At 38.8% G+C, this 23,456-nt stretch overlaps 1 protein-coding gene across 1 annotated transcript in view; it reads right to left on the bottom strand.

The window, feature by feature from the left end:
* The window catches only part of MAN1A1 (mannosidase alpha class 1A member 1), a 149,085-nt gene that overhangs the window by 93,211 nt on the left and 32,418 nt on the right, over positions 1–23,456 (bottom strand). The window contains exons 2-3 of the mRNA XM_075707345.1: positions 15,333–15,429; positions 4,544–4,659 (exon numbers count right to left, since the gene is read on the bottom strand). Of these exons, the coding sequence (XP_075563460.1) occupies positions 4,544–4,659; positions 15,333–15,429 (213 nt within the window). The remainder of the gene's footprint in view (positions 1–4,543; positions 4,660–15,332; positions 15,430–23,456) is intronic.

Here is a 23,456-nt window from a genome sequence, read left to right as displayed (position 1 = left end):
CTTCTCCCAACAAGTGCATGGCTTCCTGCTCCATACCTTGTTCCCATTCTGGTCTTGCCTGCCTACACTCATGTCGGATGGCTGATCAGTGGATCAGGGCATGAATTCAAGCACTGTCCCACATACCATTTAATTGTTAGCACCTTCTGGTCTGGTTTGGGCCCCTGTTGTTCCAGCCAATGTCCAGGCATGCTTTAGGACACCATGTAGGCCAAAGAGTGAAGGACTTGGGGGTACTGGTGGATGAAAAGCTGGACATGAGCCAACAATGTGCACTTACAGCCCAGAAAGCCAACTGTATCCTGGGCTGCATCAAAAGAAGCGTGGCCAGCAGGTTGAGGGAGGTGATTCTGCCCCTCTGTTCTGCCCTCATGAGACCCCACCTGGAGTACTGCGGTCAGCTCTGGAGCCCTCAGCACAGGAAAGACGTGGACCTGTTGGAGCGGGTCCAGAAGAGGGACACAAAAATGATCGGAGGGATGGAACACCTCTCCTATGAGGAAAGGCTGAGAGAGTTGGGGTTGTTCAGCCTGGAGAAGAGAAGGCTCCAGGGAGATCTTACTGCAGCCTTTCAGTACTTAAAGGGGTCTTATAAGAAAGATGGGGACAGACTTTTTTAGTAGGGCCTGTTGCGATAAGACAAGGGGTAATGGTTTTAAACTAAAAGAGGGTAGACTCAGACTAGATATAAGGAAGAAATTTTTTACAGTGAGGGTGGTGAAACACCAGAACAGGTTGCCCAGAGAGGTGGTAGATGCCCCATCCCTGGAAACATTCAAGGTCAGGTTGGATGGATCTCTGAGCAACCTGGTCTAGTGGAAGATGTCCCTGCCCATGGCAGGGGGGTTGGAACTAGCTGACCTTTAAAGGTCCCTTCCAACTCAAACCATTCTATGATTCTATGACTGTTCCCAGTATGCAGTACAGCAATACTGTTGTTTTGCGGGCAAGGAGTTTAGCAGGGCTGAAGAACAGGGGGACGGATCACTTAGTCTCTCATCTTAAAAATGTTTTGGTGTGTCTGGGTGTAGAAGCGAAGCACCATCAATTCCAGTACTTCACAACTCCCAACCCTTCACTGCTGTGCCAAGTGGCTCAGCTCCTGCACCTCCCCGACTCCTGACCCCTTCATCTGTCTCATTAAGATCCCTCTTCCAATCTCTCTCCTCAAGTATGGATTCATTGTGGTTCACCCCTTGTGCTGCAGCGCCGATAGCTCTTTCATCCCCAGCGTGAAGCAGAAATTGGGAGGTGGTACAGAAACTCTTTCAGAAAGCTATGAATGCTCTGTGTGTGTGTGCAGGTCCTAAAGCAAATAATGAAAAAAATAAAAACAGAGAAGCACACAGCAATGTGTAGTTGTAGCTAGGAAACAGCCAAGCTCCCTAGTGATCCCATGAAAGACTGGCTCCTTTTTCCTCCATTGCAATGCATTTGATACACAACACAGCCCAGTGCAGCCTTGGGCAGGGCTGTGCATGAGCACTGTGAAAGGGGTGTGTGGGCAAGCAGCATGCATGGGGAGGTCAGACCAAATCTTCAGCTATATTAACAGAAGAGCAAAGATGATGAGAGCAAAGAGATGAAGTGATTTAATGGAATACAGAACACACATCCATGATGCAAAGACAATGGATTTAGCCACTGCTAAATGTCAACTCTTTCCAAAGGTACAAGTATGTCTAAATCTCTTAAAATATTGACAGAATCAGAAAATGCAACTTAATTAAGGACTCCTGAAGGACTACTCAGTTTGGCTGAAACTTCAGCAAGGTATCAAATATGAGGAATTCCAGCAGTTATGAGAGAAAACCACCTCCAAGCATTGCAATGTGGATATCTTAGTTATAAAATCACAGGGCCACCAGCTCCAGCTATAATAAAAATAGCCTAAGCAAGTTATACTCCAAAAGGGGAAGCTACTAAAACCATCCACGCACAAGCTTACCAAAATTCACAAGTTTGCCAAGAAAGGTGGCATTTACTGATCTAGAATTTTCCTTCGAAATGAAAAGTTTGCTTTCTTCAGAAAGGTAAGCAAGAGTAACCCTGACAACTAATTCATCAAACTGAGGGACTGAAATTTAACTTGTGAAGAGATGATGCCATATCCCATTACGTCATCTTTATTCCATAAATCCTTTTATGTGGATAAACTAGTGTCTACTTTGCAAAGTGACATTTGGAGACTTTTATGATGAGGTGATGAGAATGATCAAGTGCTGGCCAAATAGTTCAACATGTACAATGAGTATCTGATGTATTACAAACTTCTAGAGAGGAAAAATTGCTTTATCCAGCTGCACTGACGTAGAATATAAAGAGAACAGATTCTGCCACAGAACACAGTCACAACTATTTTTGTAAAGAACATCTTAAAGAAAATTTAAGATTTAAAAAGCATAGTTCTAAGATTAAATGGAGAGAAAAACTAATCCTTTTTATACAAATAAAGGCCAAACATGCTTCCCCAAAAGCTGATTAAGCAGTCATTGCCCAGGAAATGACCAGAAACATCAAACAGAAACATGTTTTATTCTACTCACAAGAAATAACACTTAAGGATATGTCACTGTGTCAGTTATTAAAAACTAAATCACTTTCATGGGAGAAAGGTTTCTAAAACAGGAACAAGTAAGAGTGTACAAAAGATTAATGCAGAAAATGTCAAGTTATGCCCAATACATGATAAATGCTTAAACACAAAAGAGAGGGCCCTGCTGTTCTTTAAACTATAAGATACAAATACAAAGCAGCGTTTGAAACTAGAACTTATATTTCAACTGGAAAACTAAACAAGAGTATAAGTTGAGTTGCTTCAAACAATTCAGCCATTAAACAAACTGATGTCAATTATTAAAGTTGGTGTTGTGGTTATTTATTTTCATTTCCTCGTTCCACTTTGGAAAAATTCATCTACTCATCACTGATACCAATGTAAAATTCAATTCTATATGACTATGAAGTACTATGAAAATAATTTTGTGAGGTATCGAATTCAAGGCACCTATTTACAGGAACATCAGGAACAAGATATTGTTCCTAATGCATATCAGTATTATCTGTAAAGCAGTTTTGGTAAATCTGCTGGATTGCTCCTTTGACCGACTAAGCAATACAAAATTTCAGACATTTTGAAAGACTTCATAGCTTTTAAGCATTACTGCGAAAAAATAAGTAAGTTCTACATAATTTTAAAAAGTACATAAATTAACAAGAGGAGCTGAAATTATAGGCCACACCATCTAGAAGTAGAAGATTCCAGTATAGCAAGATCTATGCAAAACCAAAGATTTTAGTGTTATGAATGTAAATCACTCTACAACGCTTTATGATGTTCCTCCAAGCAGAGCTCAGCTCTTCCTTTAAAGTGGAGTTTGCTATTTTCTATGATGTTTTGTTCTTACACTTTTAAACATCTTACTAATGCAAACCTAATAAGACAGAAATTTAGCATTACAAAAATTCCTTTAGAAAAAAAATGTCTTATGCACAAGATAGAGTTAGCATGTCATTCAGACATCTGACACTACTTGGAAACACAGTTTAATATCCTGTATTTACATTATTAATGTAAACATAAATGCACACTAAATTGCTGCTTATATAAACTATATAATATCCACTCTTATTAACTCCTTCTTCTTAAAATGATAATTAATTCTCAAGCATGTAAGAGAAGTTAATTAATTCTGACTTTTGCATAACATATTAGAAAGAGTACCTTGTGTTCAGAAAGTGTTTCTACCATTATGCTTGTCAACTACAAGAGCTTTTAAGTGCTCAGTGTACCATGCCTACAATGCTTTCCCACTTTACTATACCGATCAGCAGAGGTACTCCATTAGCTCTCTGTACCCAGCAATTACAGTACATACTCTGGCCCACAAAAGGAAAGGGGGGGGGGGGGGGGGGGCGGGGCAGGGGAAGACCAAAACCAGGACTTCTCAATTTAACTGAAGTTTTACAGAGGTTCTTGCCTGTTCAGGGCCTTTCTACAATAGAAACTTCAATAATGAACTTTGCTCTCAGCTGCATATTTACCAGTTAATAGGATGATTTGTACATGCAGTTGTGATGACCTGGTGCCTCATAAGACTAAAGCAGCTCATTTTGTGCCAACAGTTCAGCCTAACTCATAGAATTCAACTTTACTAGAATATACAAAGGAACTTAAATGGTATGTATGGCGTGCAGCTTTCTTTAAATGCAAGTCTAATTTGTGGAAGGCTGGAAGTGTCCTGATTCTTCTACCCCAAAGGGCTGAAAAGTTTGTTGTTTACTTTAAAATGGTAAATACACTATTCCTTTTTCCTTCCTTCAGTCCAGCTTGTTGCCTCCTATCTACCTAAATCTCTCAGACTGAAAAACTGCGTATAAGCAGAGCAGTAAGTTTATTATGTTTCTGCTTCCTGCCTTGTTTTATCTATCAATGATCTAAATTCTGTAGCCTTGTATCATGCTTGCAATATCAGAACCCAGTCATCAGTTGGCCCCTGGAGACTAAACAGAGCATTAAAAGTTAATCAGCAACACTACTTACCACATTGAAATCTAAGTTTTTTTCAACCCACTCCTTGGCTTCCTTGAATTCCTCTTTCATTTCCATGATGTATAGTGTATCAAGGGCATCCACTATCGTTGCTCCTTGAATGTTACCTGAAATACATGAAGACCCAGTGATTTACTTTCCAACAGAAGGCTTTTCAGTTAGATCTAATTCATTTAAATTAATTCTAATTTCAACGTCCAATTTCAGTTAATCCAATTAAAAACCAGGTGTATAAGCATTCAAGTGGCCAACTAGTAACTCACAGCCTTAACTTTGATTCCCATGCCACAACACAGCATATTTAAGTATTTCTTCCACTAGTGAAGTTTTGAAGAGTGGTTCTGATGCACTGCATTTTCAGCCATGATTTTGCATTTTTAAACACTGATGGATCAGTTCACTGTAAAATATAATTCATAGAAGACAATAAATCTCAATAAATGGAAAATGACTGTTTCTTCCACTTTGGAGTGAAAAAAATCAGTTGCTTTTTTGTTTTTATACTCAATAATATACATAAAGCTTTAAGAAGCTGGTATTGATCACATTTCAGTTAAGCAAGCCCTTTAAGAATTACCCTCTCTGAAAAATAATTTTTCTGATACTGTGCATCACCATGTAACCTGCACAAGATAGCACTGAGGGAGCAAAGGCAAACTTGCACACATCTGAATTTCTCAGCTCAGGACAGACCGCCAGACAATGGTTTTCAAAGCAAGTTCTGGTTGTTTGCAGAAGTGGTGTCCTTCTGCCTCCATTATGGAGACAGATAAGAGTCAGATTACCAGCCTTCAGCCAATGTTGCAAGATGAAGTATCATCAATATGTTCACATTGGCATGGATTAAATGTTCGTGATCCTGTACTGAAAGGGTAATGTGGAAGGTCAGGGAGAAAATAAAGCCACTCAAATGACTTTCCCATGCTTCCTTCAAATTTACAATGACCTTTTAAAAACACTTTTTCATCTAAGAAAATTTTAATTATGAAAGCAAACTACTGGTAAGATATTCTTTAGAGAAGACCCTAGGTACAGAAGTAAACATTTAGAATTACAGAATAATTCCAGTTGCAAGGAACAGAGGAAGTCATGAGGTCCAATCTCTCTCCCCCAGCAGGGCTAGTGACTGAGGTGTATAGTTGACTACTCATTCAGGAATTGATTGTACTGGGTGAATAACAAGACAGTAGCTACAACTAACTTTACAGAACTTGATTAGCATCTTGCCTCTGAAATACCTGATGAAAAAGTAAACTTAGTTTTGTAGACTTATCAAGTATCAGAACTGAATTATTCATATTTAAGTAGAAAATCCACTATTTTAGTCAACTCTTCCATTTACTACCATCAAGGTTTTCTGCTTCTTCATGAAATGGATGAGTGATTGGAGACCTCCATGTAGCAGGATTGTCATCACTTTCTTAACTTAAGCTTCCAGGTAGAAAATAATTTTCCATTTGTATCATCTTAAACAAAATAATACTTGAGATTATTATAACAGTCACTTGGTATATTTAACAGAACCAGATGTTCTCTCTGTTTTAGCAGCTGCTAACTGCTTATACCATCCTTTCTGGAACGTTCCTTTCCTACTCTGAAGAAGTAATCTGTGCTTTCCCCCAGATATTTCACTAATAAAACTGCAGCATACTTTGGTAAGAAGGACATCATATCTTCCCAGAGCTTATTTGGAGCTTGGCTGCCCTTCTCTCATATTAAAGGAAAAGCATTCCTTTAAACTTGGCTACATAACTTGTATTTTTCCTGAGCTCATGAGAAAGTGAGAGCAATTACGGAAAACTGCTGGAGGACATGTGCTCAAGACACTATACAAAGGCTCTGGAGATGTTCAGTAACTCTGTACAACAAAAGCAGCTCCTGGTGAACTTTTACAACTGAGTTCTACTTACAGAAAAATCATCTATAACCTGATTTGCTTGAGTGGATTGCGATAGGCTCACCATGCAATGACATTCTTTGTGATAATCCTCTTGTAATACAGCTAACACCACCTCTAAACAGTTGAGCTTTCATTTTTAAGGATTAGTACTTGAGCTGCAACTCACTACTGAGTCAGAAGAAAAAGGCGAGAATTCAACCTTATTGAGAAATCGCCCTTGGAGTCATCCTCTTCCTATGATTTTTTTTTTTTTTCCCTGAATCTGGCCTATATGGCCTGCTTAGAGCATAGACCTCTCCCTGCAAACAGACAGAAGAAAATGGGAGCATCTCAAGTAGAAGAAAATGGGAGAATCTCAAGTAGATCTTAACTTTATTTGAAACAACTTTTGCTATTGTTCTGATGGCTCCAGAAAACATAATAAAGCAATTAATGTGACAAATAGTCAAGTCTGTCTCAAAACAGTTATACTTCAAAATTCTTGATAAAATAACACAGAATGCATTTTTAAAGTGTCAGTTTAGAGGCCAGAATTATGACTTGTGAACAACTGCAGTTTACTCTAAGTTAGCCAACAGGATAATCCAAACTTAAAAGAGTGTTAAGGAAATTGTGTATCTGAACAGCTCATTTATAACCAGTCAGACAAACAAGGGGTAGGGGAGGAATGCAAAGAAGTTAAATGAACATCTCTTATTATCGAATAAGACCAAGTATTTCACAAGCCTATATATGCTATGCTTCTCAAAGCACACCACATAAATTATTAAATACAGTTATCATTCATGTTAGTTCCTATACAACGTTCCCAAGGAATTACACAGGATTAAGTTCTACAAGAGGCAAAAATCAGTGCCAGGCAATTACAATACACACTCATATGACAGCATATTTGGACAGGAAGACTGTTTCGTTATACACCCAAGGTACTGCTACAGATTTGATTAACAGTGAGCACTGGGTTACAAAAAGTGCCAGCAAAGTTGCAGTCACCGTGGTAGAGTTTCATAGTTGCCCTAGGCGGAAGGAATATATCACAAGTAATACTCAGAGCAAATTCATACACCTCAGGTAATTACAGATATATTTTGCAGATAATACAAAAAATAGTATACTCAAGGTAGAGAAAAGGGACTTGAAATTCATAAAACATAAGCTTGAAGCGAGTAATTTTGATGATAAAAGAGATAACTAGATGTACAAGCCTACCAAAGTGAAACATTATTAGTCTCTACTGAAACCTCCAGACCAAGTACTCATATATGCTCCATTTTACTTCCTTTGTTAAACCTGCTTCTGTTTTTCTCTCTCCTCTTTCCCAAAAGGATCATTTATTCCATGTAAGTGATTAATAGAGAACATGTAAGATAGCCTACAAGCTAGTTAACTGAAGAGAAAGCAAAAGAAATCAGTCAACATGAGACTTCAAGGGGACTATCTAGCAGGATCTACAGAGCATCCTTTCCAGTTTAACACTTGAAATCTTTTAGCAATGATCTTGAAGAAAATAAAAAGAACCTACTGCTGACAACATTTGTGGATGATTAATGAAGATGGCTGATTACCCAGCATTTCAGAATAGTGTGATATAAAGCACAGAGCAGTCTAGATCACCCCTGGGTAGTACACAGTGGGTCCATTTAAGCAGCATGCTTTTTAATATCTAACAATGCAAAGGTATGTGCAGATAAATAAAAAAAAAGGAGATTACATTAGAGAACAGAGTAGCACCTCAGGGCAGGGGGTGGGAAGGAGCAGAGCAGGATAAAAACAGTGATCAGCAGATGAATAACTTTTTATGAGTTTCCAGGGTGTCATTGCAGGGAGAACTGGTATGGATGACAAGCTTATTAGCATAGCGCTGTGGCCATATGGTTTAAGAACCACAACTGGCTTATGGCCAAACTGTTTGGAGCGTGGGCCAAAATCAGCTTTTATTTGTCTAGTCCAGGCTTTTAGACATGGCTTACATTTTTGCCAAAAGAGTCCGAAATAGAATACACCCAGGACGCCAGAATCAATGCATGTTGGTGCACTTAATAGTTTGTTTACAACTTTCCTCCCACCCCTTGTGTACCAAGTTCGGGGTTTGGTTCTCCAGAACATCCACATTCTTTGCCATTAAATATATTTGGAGATGTATACACACACACACGCTTACATATATGTGAAATAGATAAGATTTGTGATTGCAAGCATATCATACAGAACATTACATGGAGAAAAGTTTCAGATGTGTCCTAATGCACTGTCTATAACAGGATGGAACCCAGGCCCCTTACTCTTCTCAAATTCAACTGCTTTTCTTTTCCTGACTCTGTGTCACATTCTGACTGTAGGGAAACTGTGGCAAAGCATAGGACAAAAATGGAAGACAAGGAAAGATGAACTGTGAAGTGGCCTCAGGTCATGCTATACATCAGCTCCCTCACCTGTAACAGTTCACCATCCAACAAGTGTCAGAAACTAGGATTTCTTGTTCTTGCATGACTATAGAAGATGAGTAGAATGTTGGTTTTTCTTCCAGAAAAAGTTTGTTTTGTGTTTCTGATATGAAGTATGAAAATTAATATAGGACATTCATATTTGTAATTTTTTAATGTGATAGAAATTCAGCACATACAAATAATAATGGATAACCCGTAAAAAAAAGTGTAGATATTCAAAAAGATGTTTCCTCTATTATTGTCAGAAGAACTGCTTTTTAGGGTTACTTTGCACTACTGCGGAAAAGAAAATTTTATACATAGCTGTAATTGAATTGCACTCAGCCCCACCCTGACCTTCTTAGACTCCTCATTGTTTTCAGCCAGTAAGGCAAACTTGTCTTGTCACCTTCCAGTCATTGCAAGTTGAAGAAGCTCAGTCAAAGCAGATGTATTGTATGAAATCTTCCTCCAGTTTGTCATTTCAGACTCAAAATTCCAGCCAAAAATACAGAAATATAATCTGTCACAATTTTTTCTTAATCTGGCCATTAAGAACAGTTCAGATTTTCTTAACATGGGGAATAAGACCAGATTATTTGTAACATTAAATATGCAAACTAAAAAAAAATTAATCAAGCATACAATTTTTTTTCAGCTCTATATGCATATATATTGTACAGTAACAAATGTGAACTACATTATTCTCAACATATTGAGAATACATATAGGTTTGACAAAATTAACATTTTGATTACAGCTGTAGGTTTCTTACAGCATTGTTTCAAAAGCTGACTCAGATCTTAAAAGTGTTTTCCTTTAAATAAAGTTCATTGAAAAGGTTCCTATCCAATATCATTAGCAATTTGAAGTGTCAAGAGTGATTAATTATTAAAGTGTGCTATGCCAAAACATGAAACTCTTACTCAAGTACTGGCAAACCCTCAGCAACACTAACATTTTTAATTTCAGTCACTATTACCAGCTGGTTAGAGTGGAAAAAGAAACAATACTTTCAATTTTTTTACAGATCTGGCTTTTCATATGTGTAACATGAAACAATGCTGTGGTATTTCTAGGATACTCTTCTAATCTCTAATATTTTGTACGTTTGTGCATGTTAGAGCCAGCTCTGGTATCTTTGTATTTAATAGAGCTTGATGAATTTTTCCTCCACTGCTTGTCTCTGCTTTCCATGGAAGCCTTTGGCATCCACTATGCTTCTGGCACCCATGCAGCTCAGCTACGCATTTTGTTATGAACCACCTTCTTTTGTTTGTCTGAACATGCCACCTACTGATTTGGTATTTCCACCCCTTACAAAGGTTATTGTTCCCCACTAGAAACAATCCTCGGTCACCCAGTCTATGCCCCTCCATATATTACACTGAGAAGTTTTTGATCTTTACTACCTTGAGTTCAAGTCTGCCAGTTCTGTGTACTAACTTAGAATCGTATCTCCCATGCCACTATGTGCCATTTTAAATTTAGGTGTGTTAGGCCCCATTTTCTATTTTAAAGAGCAATCACCATCTGTCGGGGAATCATTCTGGGTTCATGCAATCATTTGCAGTTTGCCATTGCCGCAGCTACCTTAAGTAACTTGTTAGCGCTGCCAAACTGTCACTCTGGTGACTTGATTTTCCAGCACTGTGATAAATAATTTGAGAATATGGCCTCAGCAGCAATGGATCCCTGAGAGAGGCCAGTAATAACCCTGAAAAATGCTTTTGACAATAAACTTGTCTCCATATTGACCAACTTTGAAAAAACAGCCGTTGTGCATCATGACCTCCTCTCACAAATGCTGTTTTGAGTCATTCATCCACATATCTGTTGTTAGTCTTTAGACAAGTTTCTATTCATTTAGTTGGAAAAGATGTCAGGCTTACTTCCAAAATCAAGACCACATACTGAAATGCAAAATTTCAAGGAATCCAGCAGCAAAAGTGAAGAGAAACAAGATGGGCGGGGAGGGAGGGTGAAGATGTTGAAGCTTTTCTGTTTAAATTAACATATTGTTTAAATACATGTACAATTAATTTTCTAGAGCGATATTAATAAACTTACAGTTTAAAAATACACATTGGTGTACACCACAAGACAGTTTTGAATATGAATTCTGGCAGGCTTTAAAAATCTTCATACACCTCAATACTCCATACAAGAAACTACAAAAATCAGTTCAGAGTATAGTACTTCGGCTTTGCAGATTGTGACTATTTATCAAATGTCTCTCTTCTCCCCTCCAGAAAAGGTCCTTTTTCACTTGCAGAGACTAATTATACTATGCCCACAAGTTACAATATTATTAAACTTGCAATACTGCACATGAAATACAGTTACAGATAATTAAAAAAGCCCTTTAGTAACACTCACTTAAGTGGAGAAACCACTTCTAGAAAAAGCTCTCCACCAGTGCAGCAATGCTCATTAGTTTTAAAATTAGTACAGAAGGCTTGGAGAGGAATAGATCCTGGGTTGGGGGGCTGGTGGTGGGGTGCTGTGAAAAAAAAATTGGCAAAAATGTGATTTTGCCACTTTCTGCCACACTACGAGAGTAGATGGATAAAGCTCTATTTTAGGAAACATTGTTAACAGTAATCTGAAACTTTAAAGGTTAAAGTATTAAAAATTAACAGCACTTACTCAGGGCCTACTTTCTACCAGGTATGGACAGAGAATGATTAGTACTCACAGCAGAAATCATACCAGCATAGGAGACATGCCTTGTTTTAGCTATTCCAATTTACTTGACTAGTCTGGAAATAGTTGTACACTTCATGAATTAAACTAATACGAATGCTACAGAGACAACAACTGATGACTTTTCACTTCTGCCTTTTCAGATAGTTGTTATTGTAACTGGATTCTTTGTAGTCGGAGTAAAATACAAAAAAAAAGCCACAATAATGTTTAGTTACTTGCCAAGGCAACATGGTAAAAGCTAAAGCTGCAAATAAAAAGGAAATCAAAACATTACATGGATGTGCTGAAAAGACTGCAATGGTCAGAGGCAAGTATGTGGCTTTGGCTTGAAACAGAAATACTTCAGCTTACATGTTTCACCCTTTCTCCAAAAGTTAACTATTTCTAGTGTGCACATGTGAGAATAAGCAACTTCTGCTCATAACATGAGTAAGCCTACAGTCTAAAGACTCCCTCAACTTATCAAATACACCATCCACACACCGCTCACAGAATACCAGCAAGATCAAGGCAGGTCCTTGTCTTCAAAAGTCGTTTTTATGGCCTCAGTTTAGGACAAATAAAATGTCATTTCAAAGTTCATCAAGAAGACCCCAGTTACAGAAGAAGAGCTGTACTACTCTTGATTTGTACAAGGTGCTAAAGCAGGGTGCTTTTCCTTCCCCCGAGGTCAGAACCACCGGTTGTCACTACCCTTTCTCCGACTGTCACCCCACTGGCCGTATACCTCTTCCCCTAGCCTAACAATAGTGTCAGTATAGTTTGCCAAATTCATGATGGTATTGCCTAACAGTCACATCTATGTGTAACTACACTTCTTAAAAGCCCATCTTATTTTTGCGTCTTGCCTTCAAGACACAACCATCATTATGATCTATCTACAAAATGCCTTATCATGCTAGCAAGGACTGAAGCATTTATACTTTCAAAATTAAGCTTAGAAGCAATATAATTGGAAAACAACTCTCCCCTTCTGCGTCAGGAGAGCTATACTGTCTGTAAGCTGTACAACATCAACCACCAGTGAGCCACAGTGTTGGAACCTGCTGTTCCCCACAGTGAGGTACTTAAAGTCTCCGTCCCATAACAGACATTCCCAATATATACAAAGTATCATAACTGCACCAATTAATTCATAGGACAGGAAGTGTTCAAAATTAAACAGCTGGCTAATTAAATGTGCTGTATCTTGCTAGTTGTGGCACTTCAGGACACAGTTTAGTAGGCATGGCAGTGTTGAGTTGACGGTTGGACTGATGATCTTAGAGGTCCGTTCCAACCTTAATGATTCTATTCTAGTTTTACTTTCATTAAAAAATAATCCAGCCACCAACCCAGGAAACATGAAATTAATTATTACTCTACCCTTAATTGTTTTAGTGGTGGACTTGGTAGTGTTAGGTTAATGGTTGGACTTGATGATCTTAAAGGTCTTTTCCAACCTAAACAATTCTATGATTCTGTTAAGACAATCAGAAACTTGTATTTTTGAAAAATTGAGACCTGGAAGCAAGAGGAAGGACGATCGTGGCAAACTGGAGATAGTAATGATGGATGACAGTGAACTGAAGGTCTTTCTTGATTTCTGGAGGTTGTGAGGAGATTCGTGGGACACAGAGCTGGAGGTAACCTATTCTCAACTAATTTAATTCAGAATTACCTTAAAAGTAATTAACCATTTGCAATTTTTTTGCATTTTTTAATAAAATAACGCAACCACTGCATTTTTAAAAAAAAAAAATAAGAACAGAAACAAAGAAGATAAGGAAACTTGTTTGTCCTTTCACAAGAAAAAAGAGGTTCAACTATTTGACCCAAAAAAAAAAAAGCAGCAAAACCAGATCATCCTTGCTTTATGAAAGAAAAGGCATTTGTTGAATTCAAACATGAAGGTACAGATCAGATCTAATGATGAGCAGACAGGGATTTGTTTCTAAAAAACAAAAGGAGATTATGGATTCAGGAAAGGGTAGCTTATGAGACAGAAGTGCTTACAGATATGCCACTCTTTAGTATTCTGTAAAGCAATTCAGCAGATAGAGACCTAATGCTTATTTTGATTTGCCACCAAGATCAATAAGAGCGAAGGTATTTCTAAGGAAATCTCCTCAGAAATAAGATCTTACAGTAGATGGCCATGATGAGAAAGTGATCTGCATTTAGACTGACTCTGGCTCTTACTCCTTTAAACGCAGTTTTATTTTCAAATTCAACACTTGTCCTGTTTCACACTGAATAGTGCCTGCAGTGACTTATTCTTATGCAACATCCACAGAACTCCTGCTCAAGAACTTCACAAGTCAATACATCTACAGCTTTTTCTGTGAATCCACGCAGTATCATTAAGAACTCAAACCTTGTAAATTTTTATACCATTTCTGATTCCAAATGAAACTAGATTAAGCATTTTAATTTTGAAGACATCCTGTGCCATTTTGTTGTCCTCCAAGAAAACAAAGAAAACAGAAATGAATTAAATAGTTCTTCAAATATGATATTAAATTGCACAACTATCAGTCATCTGAATGGAAATTTAAAAATTTAGTTTTGAAGAAAACAGAAGCCCAACTTAACCCTGAAGTTCACCCAAACTACTTTGGTTTCAAGCATCCAATTCCTGTTTAAAGTCCAATAACTAACTACATAATAATTATCTAGTAACATTTTTGATGTTACATTGGGTAGACAAGCAATGCAGCAAGACCAATGTAGATGTATTTTCAAAATTATTTTTGTAATTGCAACTGCTGTCTCTTAGCAACTTCCAAATACAGTTGAGGATTTGATAAGTGCTCTATTTAAGCTGTTTTAGGAACTGTTTCCACTTCAAACTATCTTTTCCAAACATTCAACAAAATAAGTTCCCGCTAAAATCAAAATGATGTATTGATTTTGTCTCAGCTATAGAAATTAGCTCATTTTTCAGCTTTCCATTTGGAAAACACAAGATATTTGAATACAAAGATTGCTGTCAAACAGTTTAATTCTTCGTTTTTCTGCAAAACTGAAGATGATGACAATTCATAGGACTGCTTTCGCGTACTTCCTCAGAATGCTGTTGCTCTTCAGCTGCTATTTATCCAGCCCTATGTCCCACTTGGACATAGAAAGTCTTGCCTCATTACACTGGATTTCTGCAGCGTGCCTCTCCTGCTAGAACTTTTCAGACCCATATTTGTTCGACATTGATAACAACTTGGGCATTATTTAAGCATCTCTTGTGCAACATTTAGAGGTTCAAATAGTGGTTATATTCATTAAAGAGAAAGCCTGGTAAGGGAGCCTGACTGATACAGATTAACAAGTTTTTTTAAGGAATGGAAATAAATTCCTGAGAACTGTAGACAGCTTCAGCTACCTTCATGACTGTAGAGAGTATCTTTTGTTCCTTGTACAGGATTTATTTTTTCCCCCCTTATAGTTTTTGTTTTCTGCTTATTGAATGCAGTGTCAATGAGTTCCACTTCATAGGAAAAGTTTAAGGCAGGGCAGTATTTAACGCAACAAAACTACATCTTTATCATGCAGCAATGACACACTTCATTTATTCTTATTCAGAAGAGAATCTATAAAAGTCATAGAAAACATCACCTTCATTTACTGCTACTTTTTATACGTAACATAAGCAAGAAACACCACACTGCATGACTAAGGGTAGAAAGAACACGTTGATCACCTATAAGCTTTTCAGCTGATTTACTGTTTTATGTTAACGTCACTAAGCACAAAAATACACTCTACTCACCAAATAAATTGCTTGAATGTCCTTGCTTAGATATGGGTTTCAGTTCATTTAATCCCCATGCGTAACGCTTATAATTATCCCAGGCATGTTTCATCATCTGTGGGGAAACGAAAGCAGGATTATAATGTTGATTTAACAAGAAGCCACAGCAAATACTGACTTGAGAATACTCTCAATATTAAACATATTTAATTCAATGCTTAATTAAATACATGTTGTATGCATTAGAACTATGAAATACTCAATACAGAATACAGTGGCACTGTTTTCTGTGTGGCAGTGGGATAGTTACCGTAAGAATTCCATGTCTGTCCCATCCACCTCTATCATTATCTGCACGCTTATGATCAAGACACACTCAAAAATAATTAATCTTTAGGAAGGGAATTTACTGTGTTATGTATCAATTCAAATAAGATTTTTTTTTCCCTTAAGTATATACCTCTGAAACTGAGGGAACTAAACATATTTAAAGAAGATTTTTTTTCTCCTAGAGCAGGAACTTTTAAGGTCAAATTAAGCTCACGGTAGTTTTCACATTCTGGCAGAGACTTTCTTGTATAAAACTAGCTGGTTCAAACTCAGTATGGCTAATAACAGAAGAAGAAAGCTGAAGTGGGCAGGCAGAACACCTAGGAGAGGTTTTGAGGTTATTATAATATAATGTTCTGTGACTATAAATGCTACCGTATGCATCTGTAGCTGCTTTCACATGTCATTTTGCACAAATAGCCAAAACCTTTTACAACTTAAACATACCACTGCAAAAACATGTTTTGCATAAGAGGTGCACCACAAATAAATACTGCTTTGGGAAACTGCCCTGGGGAACCCAGCACAGCACCTCTGTGATAAGAGCAGAGGACATCCACATCAGAAGCTGGGACAGCGGATTGACTCAAGGACACCTCACGCTCTCTACCACCACGATCAGCCAGACCTATCCTAACCTGTCCTTTTCGGGGGTGGTCCAGGTGCACGGCCAGCAGCCCACCTGCCCCTCCCCAAGCACGTGGCAAGGACAACGCACACAGCTCTGCAGGCCTGGTGAAGAACCACTGCCGCTCCAGCAGGTCCAACACCGCCCTTACCAACCACCACCTTTAACGCCTGCTCAGGAGGAGCACTTCTTCAAGGGCCACCACAAGCAGCCTGACTTTACATAACAGAAGGAAAGATTTTTGCCTCCCTGTTGTCCCTCCTCCCCTCTTCCACAAGGCAGAGCAGGCTTGGAATGCCAGAGGTCATCTTCTAGACAAAAAGTGACGATTTCAGACCTTTCAAAGATATTGCTCCAGGCTGTCAGTTGACAACACTGCTCTGCCCTTGCTTTCAGACCTCTTCCTGAGGCCATGTGTGTCAAGGATAATTCTGTTAAATAACAGTTAGAATCCTAAATTTAAAAGCAACAGCCTTGGGACTCGCTGGTAATAGTAATCCTGCACTTTTTTCTTTTCTCTTTCCTTTGCTCAAATCACATAGAGAAATTATTTCAAGTAAAACTCTGCATTAAGCCAGACTATAATAAATGACAACAGATTTTCTGGAGTACTGCTACACTTGTAAGAATAAATGTTTCTTTGCTATTCACAGAAGCATAAATGTGCATCTATCCTGCAGGAAAATTCAGGGATGTTAATCTACTCTAGAGCCCTTACAGGCCCAGCTTCACAAATGCAAAATTTGGTGTCTGCATTTAATACATGACCATTTTCAACCAGAGGGTTAGTGCGGTGTCAGATCTCAGCTGAAACGCAGCAAGAGGCTGTGTGGAAATGCTCTTCGGCCACGGATGGCACCAATACACCAGACAGAAAGAGCGGTGTCCCTTGCTCGACTTCATTGCGAAATGGCTTAGGAGCTCTCCAAGGACAGGGTATTTTATCCCAACACAGAACTGGTAGGAGGCAGCCAAGTGGTTGACTTCATGGCTATGGGGCATTCCCAATCCCTGGCTACAGGGATCAAGATCACATGAAACTGCTCATTTGGCCACAGCATATTTTCTAATTTACCAACTGAAGTTTTCCAGTAATTTTGCATATTATACAAGAAAGATTTATTCTGCCCTGCCGTCATGTGTCAGACCTGCAAGCTCAGCTTTAGACATTAAAACACAAATTCTCAAAGATTTCAGCCAGCTAAATCCTGCCCTGCACTGAACTTAATCTGGGAACACCACACAGAGGGATTTTTAAAAAAAAAAAAAAAAAAAATCAAAGTTGTAATTAACTGGTCTGAATCAAGGTGCCTAAAGATGTGGTATTATACAAAATTAAAATTGCTCAAGCCAGTACTGCCATGGTCCTTCCTTTTCCCCCTTTTTTTCCTCCTAGCACATCCCTGCTCCTTCTCTTGCATAAGAAATGCAGTGCTCATCTATCCCCACACCAAGTCAGTTCAGGAAACAGAAACTTTTGCAAGTGAAATTTTTGTTTTGAGGATCATTTTTGTCCTGTCTCATTCCCCAAGTCAGATTGCCACAAGTATGAGTTACCAAGCAGGAAAGGCAGGAACAGCTCCAAACCCAGTTCAGTTCAACCAAAACAGTCACAAAGTGCACAACACTACAAGATTTCCCATATGTACTCAGTTGACTTTAGTTCTTCCAACTTATTGACATTTTGATTATACTGCATTGTAAATGCATGTGTGTGTTCTTAACTTCTGCTAAGAAGAACCACCCCGATTACTTTCTTTTTAGTCAACCCCTAGATAGTAAGACAGGAAGCTAACCCACACACTAGGCACTACCTTCTAGTAATTATTACATGTTAATGAATAACCCTTTTTTTTGTTTTCCAAAATGTCCTCCCACTTTGCTGAGTCTAACTACTCAGGTACATTTGTCTAACCGCTTCTTAGGAAATTATAACGCGTGAATCCAAAAAGCCAAGCAGACAAAGCCAGCAACTTGAAAAAAACCCAAAACCTTAAGAAATACATCAGTGGGAAAAAAACCACCAGAATCTACTGAGCAAAAGATTTAATTAATCTTTTTTTGATTAGTCAAAGTTTTAATTTAACACTCTTCCAGAAAGTCTAGATTTAGATAAAAACACCAAACTTAGTAAGTAAGTTTCCTCCTAAAGAAAATCCACCTTTAGAACATCCTTGCTTTAGACATTTGGAGGTTTATGGACATAACATTGAAAGCAAAAAACAACTCCAAAAGCAGTCAGTGAGCCCTCTAGTGCTTCAAAAGGACAGGAGTTATTCCAACTAGGTGAAAGTGAAAGGCTATTTAGCAAAAAGTTACTAGGACTCAGCATTACTGTACTCACTGTGCAAACAGCCCATAGATATGGTAGTCTAAAAAACCCACCTTAATCAACACTGCCTGATGGACAAGTGAGTTTCTGCTTCTCACATAGCAAGAAGTCCCAATTTCTAGAATTCAGTACATCAGAAATACTGTACATGCTTTTCTGCCCGTGGAAATTACAAAACTGTATTGTTTCCCACTAAATGAATTTCCTATTTATTTTCTAGGTAAAAATGAAAAAGTTCTAAAATATTGAGTAGCAATTTTAATAGACCCAGCCCACTGATAAATAAGCCTTTGCTTAGGCAAAACTCCTGGCACTGGTAGTTCAGGAATGAATTTTAACAGGTTTTTTGGAGAAATCCATCTATCTTTGCAGTCTTCACCTTTCTGTTTGCATAAGACATCCCCAAATCAGTATCTCCAGATATTTTAATTCACAAAGGCCCTTCTGATCACATCTCTGACTACTTGTACAAGTACTGTTGATCGCTTGGAATGTCTAAATAAAGATCACAGTTACTGAGAACATCTGTGTTTCAGCACAACATTATGGATCCTGTTAACAAGAGAGATTCCTAATAACGAAGAGTCTAAAAGCTTTTGACCAGATGATTCCAGATACTCTCAAACTCCTCTACACTGCAACTAATAAAATTAGTTCACCCAAGTGCTTTCAAATAATTCCTTATTAGTCCTCCAGGACGTCAATACGCAGAGTTACATTTGTGTAGATGTACTCCTCAGTCTTTCTAGTTTTACTAAGACATGTTCATTGAACCTCAAACTCTGGAAGAGCCTGACAGCTCACTGCGAAGCCCCATGTCTACATTAGCAAAGCCAGTTTCTGACAGAGCTCTGCCTCAGGTCACTCACAATAAGAAGCAGCAGCCAAAGGTTTGACTAGCTAGCACTGTCTCGGTAGTAAGCTGGCTGCTTTTACCTCTTCAGAAAAAAATGGGACACTGATTTTTTTCTTATGAAGTCATGAAATGCCAAAATACTACCCCACCTCTGTTGAAGAATAATGAAGTGTGCTATTGTAATTGACATCAGCAAAGTCACTTACAAGAAAAAAAGTGAAGGTCTGACATTATGCACAGAAGAACCTGTGTATTGCTTTGTTTAACTCTAAAGGAAACATTTTGAAATATAATTTTAAAATCCTTCTGAACCCACTGAATATTAAATAAAGGAAAAAAAATCAGATTTGTTCTCCAGAAGCCAAAAAAAAAGACCTTTTCTACAGCTATAATGCTGGCCAACCAAAAGATGATGACAATGCACTCCCATTTGTTGGTATTTCAGTTACTACTGTCTTCCAAAACAATATCTACAGAGGACACATAAGCCACCTGAAATGCGCAAAATACAGTTCTATTCAAACAGGAGTACCCAAGAGTTCAGGCACGAAACATTGCCAGAAAACAAGAGCAATGCTGAATCAGCACAGTAATAGTGGTATTTAGATGCAAACTACTGCAATACCAGGTGGAGTGAAAATAATAAGAACTTAATAAGGTTTATTTTTAGCAGTTACATACAAGCTGGGGAGATGTCAAAGAAGACATTACGAAAAGAATTCAAGCACATTCTAAAACTGGCATATTAAAGGGAAAAAAAAAATTAATTGCATGAAATAGTACCATCCTGACCTTCAGAGCCATTTAAACCATGCCAAGACAAGGAAGGAAGATAAGACCAAGGCACTGGAAACCCCAGAAATGAAGAGACAAGTTAAAAAACCCCAACCAACCAAAAACCTCTGAAGAAAGTTTGCTTGTCTAATCTCTACTAAACTCTCATTGATAGATTAAATAATCCTCTCTTTCTCAATTTACACTGAACTTTTTACACATTTAAGTTACTCACCTTTTAAACTTCTCCTCACAGAACTACATGTTCATTCAGTCTAGTCCCCCTGAATCTTCTCTCTTTTCTGTTTCTTTCATGGTATCAGCAAAGGAAATGAAGGAAGTCCCTAGAATTGGTAAGAAACCTCTATACATGGTCCACTTAAACTTTCCTCCTGTACAAATCAACTTGCATGGTTGATGACCAGCAGGAGCAGGGAGGCGATTGTTCCCCTGTACTCGGCGCTGGTGAGGCCGCACCTGGAATACTGTGTCCAGTTTTGGGCCCCCCAATACAAGAAGGACATTGAGGTGCTGGAGCGTGTTCAGAGAAGGGCAACAAAGCTGGTGAAGGGTCTGGAGCACAGGCCTTATGAGGAGTGGCTGAGGGAACTCGGGTTGTTTAGCCTGGAGAAGAGGAGGCTGAGGGGAGACCTTATCGCTCTCTACAACTACCTGAAAGGAGGTTGTAGTGAGGTGGGTGTTGGTCTCTTCTCCCATGTAGTTAGTGATAGGATGAGAGGAAATGGGCTCAAGCTGTGCCAGGGGAGGTTTAGATTTGATATTAGGAAAAATTTCTTTACGGAAAGGGTGGTCAAGAATTGGAACAGGCTGCCCAGAGAGGTGGTGGAGTCCCCATCCCTGGAAGTGTTCAAAAAACGGGTAGACGAGGCACTTTGGGACATGGTTATTAGTATGGAGTTGGTGGTGTAGGTTAATGGTTGGACTGGATGATCTTAAAGGTCTTTTCCTAAACGATTTTACCTAAATGATTCCATGATTCCATGATTCTATGACTGTACTGGGTCTGGCCGGGATGGAGTTAGCATCCTTCACAGCAGCCCATATGGTGTTTTGAATTTGTGGCTGAAATAATATTTGATAACACAGCAATGTTTTAGCTAAAGCTGAACAGTGCTTGTACAACAGCAAGGCTTTCTCTTTTTCCATCCCCTGCCCCTTTCCTGCTCCCCCCGACAAGTAGGATGGGGGGGTGGCCAAGAGTTTGGGAGGGGACACAACTGGTAGGGAATATCCCAGCTGTCCCATGTACCATGTTCAGCAATAGAAACTGAGGCAGAGGAAGAAAAAGGAGGGGTTTTCCAAGGTGGCTGTTGCTCAGAGACTAGGCATCAGTCTGCTTGTGGGAGGCGGTGAGTGATTGCCTTTGCATCACTTGCTCCTGCCCCCTCCTTCCTTCACCTAGTAAACGATCTTTATCTCGACCCACCACTTTTCTCGCTTTCATTCTTCCTGTTCTCTCCTGCAGCCCACCTGGTGGGCCAACAGCTGTGTGGGTGCTTGGCTCCTGGCCAGGCTGAACCCTCCACAGTGTCACTCATAGTATCTCCAGTGCAGGAAGTTTGTGACCACAAGACAGCCCCCAGCTGGTTTCTTCGCTCTGATGACAATATTACATTAACCATTAGCAAAAACTCAAGCTTTAGAAAGCCTTACTTCCTCACTTTCCATTCCCATTACTGTTAACCATAGCTGAACCTAAGGACATGGACCTGGTGGAGTGGGTCCAGAGGAGGGCCACAAAAATGATCCGAGGGCTGGAGCACCTCTCCGAGGGCTGGAGCACCTCTCCTATGAGGCCAGGCTGAGAGAGTTGGGGTTGTTCAGCCTGGAGAAGAGAATGCTGCGAGGAGACCTTATTGCGACCTTCCAGTACTTAAAGGGGGCCTATAGGAAAGATGGGGACAATCTTTTTAGCAAGGCCTCTTGTGACAGGACAAGCAGTAATGGATTTAAACTAAAGAAAAACAGATTTAGACTAGACATAAGGAAGAAATTTTTTATGATGAGGGTGGTCAAGCACTGGAACAGGTTGCCCAGAGAGGTGGTAGAGGCCCCATCCCTAGAAACATTGAAGGTCAGGTTGGACGGGGCTCTGAGCAACCTGATCTGGTTAAAGCTGTCCCTGCTCACTGCAGGGGGGTTGGGCTAGATGATCTCTAAAGGTCCCTTCCAACCCAAAGCTTTCTATGATTCTAAAACTTGAGGCTGGAAGGGACTGTGGAGGTCATCTTGCCCAACCCCCATTGAAAGACCTATTCTCAACTGTTTTCACAGTCCCCACCTACCAGCCAAATTGCAGTACAGTTGAAAAATTTCACAATCATTCCAGAAATCTGTTATTAGTAAATGTAACAGTACCTTTGAAGGCACTGTCACCAATCAGGATTTCTCTGTGAAAAACTGTATGATCTCCTTCAACTGATTCATTATCTGTTTTCATAAAATCATACTGCATATATAAAAGCTCTGTTTAATATGCTCTTACAGAATCTACTGATTATCACAGTGAGTAATTTTTGGCAATACACAGTCTGTCTTTTTTATTTTAGTTATCAAAAGTACTACATTTGTGTCTCATCATCTTCATAATGATATTTAGTGTAACACTGCACTTCTATAGAAATATAAGTTATTAACTAAGTTTATTGATCTTGTCTTGAATAATTTGCATCTTGGAAACATGAAGTAACAGGTGAATTTTTCTCTAGATCTTAATACGTAACATTTTTTTCCTAGGATTAAGAAGCACAACTACACTGTGAAATCATTTCACAATTTCCCTTGTTTCAGAGCCTGATCTTTGTTACTTTTGTCATTATTCACTATTATTGCTTCGGTAGTACTTTGAACCCTGTATTTCAATCTTTTTTTGCAGTTCTGCATGTAATCATAACACACTCCAATGTCTTTTCTATCTGGAAGTGTTTCGATCACTAATAACTGCCTTGAATTGCCTTAAAATATTAAATTGGATTTTGAAAGTAATTTTTATCAGTATTTGCAGCTCTTTTACCCTGTTCAGACTTGCTGTATAGTGGAAATTTTAGGTAAAGATGTAGGGTGTTCTACTGCAGTTACTTCTTTGCTAATTAGTTCATAACCTTATCTAAGCAGAAATGCAGATATGACAGTGATACATGCCTGCTTCCGTTTTTTTCAGTTACACTGTCTACCGTTATGCTAGACTGCTGACAACATTAG

This window comes from Pelecanus crispus, chromosome 3, assembly GCF_030463565.1.
Source record: "Pelecanus crispus isolate bPelCri1 chromosome 3, bPelCri1.pri, whole genome shotgun sequence".
NCBI lineage: Eukaryota > Metazoa > Chordata > Aves > Pelecaniformes > Pelecanidae > Pelecanus > Pelecanus crispus.
The sequence above is the reverse complement of the archived record's forward strand: the minus strand, read 5'-3'. Positions and strand labels throughout refer to the sequence as shown.